This window comes from Microcaecilia unicolor, chromosome 4 (assembly GCF_901765095.1).
Source record: "Microcaecilia unicolor chromosome 4, aMicUni1.1, whole genome shotgun sequence".
Lineage (NCBI taxonomy): Eukaryota > Metazoa > Chordata > Amphibia > Gymnophiona > Siphonopidae > Microcaecilia > Microcaecilia unicolor.
This window is the reverse complement of record NC_044034.1, coordinates 154,304,446-154,312,585: the sequence shown is the minus strand read 5'-3', so window position 1 is coordinate 154,312,585 and position 8,140 is coordinate 154,304,446. Positions and strand designations below refer to the sequence as shown.

Below are 8,140 nucleotides of genomic sequence, written 5' to 3'. Positions count from 1 at the left end.
CCTCAGCTTCCTGTGGGCTTGTATTATACCATACATACTCTTCTGTCCAGTGAAGCACTGTAGCTTTTCACTATTATATTCAAAATTGCATAGTATTCTTAGGGACCTGTTTACTAAGGTGAACTCGCATTTTTAGCATGCGCTAAATGCTAGAGTCACTCATATGTTCCTATGGGTGACTTAAGTTTTTAGAACACACTAAAAACACTAGTGCGCCCTTCGCACGGCGTAGTAAACAGGGCCCTTAGCGATTATGTTCAGAACCAAACTTTTACAACAGAATCTAATGAAACGTTTGAGCAATAAACTTCATTCCCAGCAGAATAAAACTTATTACAAGGTCATTCTAAACATGTGCAGCATGGACATCTGAGAATATTATTGCCAGTTTGATCATCTTGAATTAGTTCAAGCTTTATATGCCTTGCTATTACAAGTAATCAGGTGGATGTTTAACATTGCTGACTATATTCATTAATGTCATTTCACTTTCTTCACTAGGGTTGGTCTTTGGATATATTTGTTTTTTTAAGGCAAAAATTACAGGTTAGAGTTTTCCTTTGCACCGACGTGAGTTGCATGTGGTGTAAAAGTTCTAGTTGCATCCTTAAAAGAAAGGGAACAAACCACACAAGCAGGTTAGTTAATATCTATCTACTACACTTCAGCTCATAAGAAAATAACAGCTACATATATTCTAATGAGCTAAAAAAAAAAAAGGGAAAGGTGATTAGAAATACCAAGGGAAGGGCACTGCATCTTTTCCCCTTAGGAGCTTACGTTCTCGGTGAGTACGCGAGGCAATGGATAATAAAGTGATCTTCCCAATGTCATAAGGAGGGCGAAAGTGGGAAGCCTAGTTTCCCTGGTTTACAGCCCATTTAATTTTTAATTTAACCATAAGGCATTGCTTTCCTTCAAAAATTAACACTTAATGTGGAGCTTGCTACAGTGTCCTCATCTGGTCACTGAAGAGTTTTAATGAAGGATAGCTCAGAGGACAGAAGCCATGGCAGGTGGGCTAACTTGACCCCATCGCTGCAAATTCTACTAAAAATCTCACTGAACTAATATCAACACATGAACCATTAGTCTGTATGATTTACGCAGCGTTCAGATGTGTTTAATAGCTCAATTATATCCCAGAAATAAAATCATTGAAGACTGAACCATGAGTTCAAGACAACCCCCCTTCTTTAGTCTCAGGCATCAAACCAATATCATGCATAAAGTTATGCTTTAAAAAAAGTTACCTTTTTACCAGCAGCAGAATTATATTTATCCAGCGCTACCTGGACAGAAGCACCATAGTCAGGGTGAACGTCAGTGAACATTTTCACCTGAAAGCAGAGAAAGGCAAGGAAAATATAACGCACCACTTAAAGCATGGTTCCACCAAAAGACCCTGGAAGACCTTTTCTAACATCTTCAAACATTCTCCTCAAATAAAAACTAGACCAGAGCTTATCCAGCTAACAGGAAGCAGAGGCAGTGCTGGAAACATACCCATTTAGCGATGATATTGAGCCACTAAATAGATGGAAAAAGGATGTCTTACCTGATAATTTCCTTTCCATTAATGCAGCAGATAAATCCAGAGACTTGTGGGTTATGACCATCTACCAGCAGGTGGCGATAGAGAGCACTGAACTGATCTCAGTGTTAGGATATACTAACTGTCCAAGAAGCTTACTGTCCTATATCTCATCACAAAGCAAAAGGAACAATTAGGCACAACATTTCCCCTTCCTCACAGGGCTAAACGCACCAGTAGAACTCTTGATAATCAGAACAGTAGCAAACATACTAAACAGAGAACTGATCATGAATTAAAGGAATAGTACTGAAAAGAGTGGAACACTGGATTCGTCTGCTGGGATTAACGAAAAGAAAATGATCAGGTAAAACCATTTTTTTATTCCTTGGCATCTGCAGAAGATGAATCCCAAGACTTGTGGGATGTAGCAAAACAGCCCCTAAATAGGGGGGGATGCTGGCATGGTCAAAGAACTGACACACCAAAAGAAGCCTCCGTACGTGTGGAAAAGGTATGTTAAGAGGACCATGTTGCCATTCTACATATTTCCTCAAGAGAGATATTCCAAGATTCCGCCCAGGACATCGCAATGCTCTGAGTAGAGCATGCCCGCAAGTGCACCATTCTTCTCGACAGGAGATAAGCAGAGAGACAATAGCCTCTTTAATCCAACGAGCAATGGAAAACATTTGGAAAACACAGTACCATTATTTGGACCCAAAAAAAACAAAACAAATGATCTGTGTATCAAAACTCATTGGTAACCTGGAAATACTGAAGGAGAACTCAACCAATGTCAAGGTAACATAGCAAATGATAATTTCCCTAAAAGAAGGAAGAAATAAAGGCTAATTTAAATTAAATGCAGACATTACCTTAGGAAGAAAGGAAGAAACTGTTCAAATAGTCAACCCCGAGTCAGAAAAATGCATAAGGCCTGTAATTTAGACACCCTGCTCACCGAAGAGATCACAATAAGAAAGGCCAACTTGAAAGTAAGATCCTTTAAAGTTGCCTTCCTCAAAGGTTCATAAGGGGCTTTCTGCATAGCCTTGAGCACCTGATTAAGATTACATTCAGGGCAAGGACAGCAAAGGGGAGGCTTGACATGATTAACCCCTCTCAAAAAATGGACTACATCCAGATGAAAGTTTAGGGAAGAACGTGAAATTTGCTCTTGGTAACAGCCAAGCACCGTCAGTTGTGCGCTTAAAGAATTATGGACAAGACCTTTCTTAAGGCCATCTTGCAAGGAAGCTAAAAGATGAGGCAATGAATCCTTGAACGGAGATAATTCTCCTTCCAAGCAACAGGCTTCAAAAGACCACCAGACATGAGCATAAGTGGCAGAAGTTGAGCGCTTTCATGCCTGAAACGATGTAGTAATGACCTTCTCCGAATAACCTTTCTTTCTCAATTTTGACCTCTCAAGAGCCAGGCAGTAAGACCAAAGCGGCAGGGATCTTCCATCTGAATGGGCTCCTGACTGAGAATCCCTTGAGTATGAGGAAGATGAAATGGTTTAGATCTTGAGAAGAACTCATCCTATCAGCAGCCACAGAGGGAAGACAAAAAAATTGCTGATTCTGGCCATGGCTGTAAAAGAGCATCCAGGCCTTTCTAACATGACTCTCTTCTGCTGAAAATCCTGGGTGCTTGACACAATGCCAAAGTTGAAATGAGGTCTAGGACCAGAGTACCCCACTTCCGAGTTACTGATAGGAATACATCTGTTGATAGCTCCCACTCTACCAGGTCCAGGAGTTCCTGCTGAGATAGTCAGCTTGAACATTGAAAGTACTTGCTATGTGTGCAGCTGAAACCTGCTGTAAATCAGTCTCCGCCCACAGGAAGAGAAGGTGAGCTTCATCTGCCAGAGGCTGACTTCACGTGCTGCTTTGTCTGTTCATATAAGTCACCGCTGTCAGGTTGTCTGAAAGAACCCTCACCAGTTTGCCCTCCAGAATAGATTAACAAACCTGAACAGCGAGACAGACTGCACAGAATTCTAGACAATTACTTGGCCACTGCGATTCTGTGCCATCCCATAAACCCTGGGCATTGTGATGAAGGACTGGGACCCTAGCCTGCCAGGCTGGCATCAGTCACCACCATGATCCAAAGGGGTGATGCTAGGGACACACCCCGAAGGATAGTGCACATTTGAAGCCACCACAACATGCAGTTTTACCTGAGGTGTTCACTGAAGATGCAGATTGTAATCCTGAGACACTGGCGACCACCAGCACAAAACAGACTGTCGAAGAGGACACACGTGAGCTCTGGCCCACTGAACTAGGTCCGACACCTCCATGGAACCCAGAATCTGCACATACTCCCAAGTGCATGGAATTGAGGAGTGCAACAGGCAACAAAATCTGATGTTGAAGCTCGACTTGCCTTTGATCGGGTCAAAAAGCCTTTCCATATGCAGTGTCGAAACAAACCCCCAGGTGTTCTTGAATCTGGAAAGGAACCAGATGACTCTTGGATAGATTGATAATCCAACCCAGTGATTGTAGCAGAACAATCACACAGGAGGTGACCTGTCAAGCTCTCTTGCTCTGTAGACACTCTGAGCAGCCAGTCATCCAGATAGGGATGCACCTTGATTCCTTCTTTCCTCAGAAATGCAGCCACGACCATCACCACCTTGGAAAAGGTTCTAAGAGCGGTCGCAAGTCTGAAGGTCATCACTTGGAATTGGTAGTGCTGACCTAGAATGGCAAACCTCAGAAAATCAGGAGGCCAAACAGGGATGTACAAATGTGTCTTCAAGAGATCCAGATCAGTGAGAAATTCCCCTAGGTTAGACCACAGCCAGGACTGACCACTAGTTTTCCATGTGAAAACACTTGGAAACTTGTTTACTTTCTTGAGGTCCAGAACAGGACGGTGAGTCCCCCTTTCTTTGGCACCACAAAAGTAAATGGAATAGTGTCCCTGACCCCTCTCAGGAACCAGAACTGGTACGACAGCTCCTAACTCTTAAGGAGCGCAGAGTTGAAAGATCCACTGTCTGCTTTGAAAACGTTTTGCATGGGGATTCCAAGAAAAAAAATCTTCTATGGGAGATGAGAATTCAAACTTCCATCCTTCTAGCACTTGGTGGCCTTCAGCCTAGGTTGATATTAAGCCGACCTGAAGCAAGACTTTGGTTTGCCCTGTGGCAAGCGCTGAGCCTTAGAGTCACCCAGGTCTTTAACCAACTTTTCAAGATCCTCCCTGAAAAGACTGCCTCAAAGGCAACTTTGTATGGTGTTGCTTAGAAGCATCATCTGCGGACCAGTGACATAGCCACAATAAGTGGCGGGCAGTGACTGCCAGCGCCATCTGCTTGGCCGAAGCTCGAACAACATCATATAGAGAATCCGCTAAATAAGCGAGTCTTGTCTCCATGTGAGGAAACTTGCAGGAAGAAGGAGAGTCCGAGTCCACCACTACATTCGCTGCCTGCTAAACCCAGCTAAGGCAAGCCCTCGCAGAATAAGAACTGCATATAGCAGCCTGTAGGGAAAGTGCAGAGACCTCAATGGACAATTTCAAGTAAGACTCCAGCTTCGTGTCCTGCACATTCTGGCTCTGGACACCAAGGCTGGCATCTGGAATAGATCATTGTGCAGACATGGTCCATAGCCTCATGTACCGGGAACACTTTAGGCCACTTCCTGATACTAGCTATCTTCGGATTAAAAACAGGAGCAGCAGCATCAGGGTTAGAAATGTTCAGAACCTCTAGAACTCTGGTGATAAAAGACGACAATTCCTGTCTGTGAAACATCTGTACAGCAGTGAGATCATCTGCCTCAACATTAACAATTTCACCTTCTTCCAGAAGATCAGGAACTTGAGAAGCCAGAAAGGCTGCTGCTAAGCCTCCTTCAGAACAAGGAAGGGATGGTAAAGCCAACGAATCCATCTCAGAAATCTGTTCCACATGCCTCCTTTTTCCTGAAGAATCTATCTGCAGAAGCTGTGAAGCTTGCATAGATTCAGAGTGAGCTGAATGCAGCTCAGACAACAAGGCAGAAGTATCTGAAGTTTATGTTTATGTATATTTCAGAATTTAATTGCCAATCTTTGACAATGCCAAATCTAGATGATTTACAAACATATCAATAAAAGAAAGGAATGCCAATCACGTACAAGAAAAAAGCATAATAAATCACATAGCAAATAAAAATATAGCATAGACAAAAACATGACAGTACCACTTATATATTTGTATCCACTATCACTGAACCCCAAATGCCTCTACAAATAAATGTGTCTTCAATTTAGTCTTAAATACAGTGAAAGATGATTCTTGCCAAATCTCCAAAGTAAATCTCCAAAAGTGCTTTTGCGGGTATATTCACAACGTGCCCGAGAAGGACTGGGTAAAATTAATCTATGATCATTAAGAGTGCAGGATCCAAGAGGGAGCATAAGGAACAGTAAGGGCAGCCGAGTAGTCAGGGGTACCATCATGAACTGCCCAAAGACCACAATAAGTCTGATGAGATCATTAAAGTTTGATGAAGCAAAGTACAATTTCTGGAGAAAAAGGCTCCAGAACCCCAGAACTGTCCACAGCTGAAGTAGAAGGCAAGGAAAATCTGGGAGTCTGAGCCAGCATTGATAATGCTACAACCCTGTAAGCTGAGATGCTCACTCAAAATGGCCGTGGGAATAGTGTCTCAGCATGAATCATCTGAATGGGAAAGCAACAATTCATCGACAGACGTGGGCTCGGATAAAACTGAAGAATAGCAGCTTGCCAGACATAGCCCCGATGCTGCATTTCGCTTCCCACAGCGAGAGCAGCGTTTAACCACTTCAGCCGCCATCGAAACACAGAGATAACAAAACTTTGAGTTAAACCTGACAATTAAATAAAATATAAAGGAACACTCACCCTCTTTGCAGCAAAGTAGTCACTTCTCTGTGAGAATAAATGCTGAAAGTCAGTCACTCAAAACCCCTTCCTAATGAAGCCACTGAGCAGGAAACCTGCCTTTAGTGCCTCTTTTTTTTTTTTTTTAAACCTGCAAGGAAGGACAATAGACATAGTGGCTAGATAGAGGTGGGGAGGAACCTGGCACCACCAAGCGTACTCCCTAAAGTTGACACCGTTCAGCCAAGACACCCCCAAGCTCAACTGGTCCAAGGAACTGGAACAGGAGCTGTGGTAAAGATGAGACCAGGAGCTTGTCAAAAACTCCACTGCCTGCTGGAAATTGAGATATACCAACTGTTCAAAGAGCTTACCGTCAGGTTAAAAGAAAAAAAATAAAAGCACTGAATTACAAACTGTACCGAGTTTCAAATTCTTGTACTGCTACAAATAAAACAAAAACTGTGCACTCTCCTATTTTATGCAAACATTTTAAATGCAAGCTTCTTGTTGGAATGCAAACACACCTATGTGTATTCATGGATTCCAATCCATTCCGTCAGAATCTTCTGGAACCCACACCAAATTTTCCATGACAAACACAAAAGGTGTCCTCTTATCAGCTTAGCAGGTCTTTCTGCACTAACCAGTTTAATTTTAGATGTTATCTTAAGAAAATATTCAGCAAAGTTTTCAACAGAATATTCTTCTAAAACTAGCCAATCAAAAATTAGGCATTACCTGGCTAAGACATCTTTAAAAAAAAATACAACAACAAAACAATTTTTCCCTATTAACTCTCTGAAACACTTCCCTTCCTTCCCCCTCTTTCCACTCAAAAATCAGGATAAAGATTTTTGACATGGCCTCCCTCTACTGGTAAGAAAAGCCCCAAAATGTAGCAGCAAACCCAGCAGTCCCCTTCCCTCCCACTGCAAGAGATTCTGTTTCCATCCCAAAAAGGAGAGTGACAGCAGGGCAGTCCTTTTTTTTGGACAAGATAGAGAGGACACTACCCTGCCAACATGCCCCTCTTTTGAAGGCAGGTACAATCTTCCGTAGCTGGCAATCTTGACAGATTGGAGGCGGAGGAGAATGATGAGGATCACTACCATGCAGCTTAACGTTTTTACCATATTTACAGCGGAGTGGAGGGAGGGAAGAGTTTAAGCTGTCAGGAACAAGATACTTTTTACATTTTATGAGGCTTCTCTCGAGACGTTTAGCTGAACAGTACAGAATATCAGCATGTCCAGCTAAACTCTAGCTGAACCCCAGCATACTACTTCCTTTTCAGCAGATACATCTTGCTCAGCCTATGGATTCCGTACCCTTGTGCATTGGTTAGTCTTATCCCATCTAGATTATTGCAGCGGGATTTATGCGGGCTGCAAGGTCTCTTTATTGAAAAAGTTCCAGACAGTCCAGAACACTGCCGTGAGACTGATTCTGGGAAAAAAACGATTTGCACATGTGGAGCCTCTGCACTACAACCTACATTGGCTGCCTGTAAAGGAACGTATTATTTTTAAAATCTGCTCCTTAACCCACAAAATCATGTATGGTCTTGCTCCAGACTATATGCTCAACTTGATAGATCTTCCACCAAGGAATGCCACGCCTGCAGCACGGTCATATCTCCAACTACACTTCCCAAACTGCAAGGGCGTCAAATATAAGATGATTTTCACCTCTTCTTTCCGCTACTGGTGTCCTAAATACTGGAA

At 42.7% G+C, this 8,140-nt stretch overlaps 1 protein-coding gene across 1 annotated transcript in view; it reads right to left on the bottom strand.

Moving 5' to 3' along the window:
* Window positions 1-465: 465 nt before the first annotated feature.
* Window positions 466-8,140, bottom strand: part of LOC115468787 (catalase-like) — a 65,420-nt gene continuing 57,745 nt past the window's right edge. Inside the window, exons 12-13 of the mRNA XM_030200783.1 lie at window positions 1,254-1,340; window positions 466-606 (exon numbers count right to left, since the gene is read on the bottom strand). Of these exons, the coding sequence (XP_030056643.1) occupies window positions 541-606; window positions 1,254-1,340 (153 nt within the window). The 3' untranslated portion in view covers window positions 466-540. The remainder of the gene's footprint in view (window positions 607-1,253; window positions 1,341-8,140) is intronic.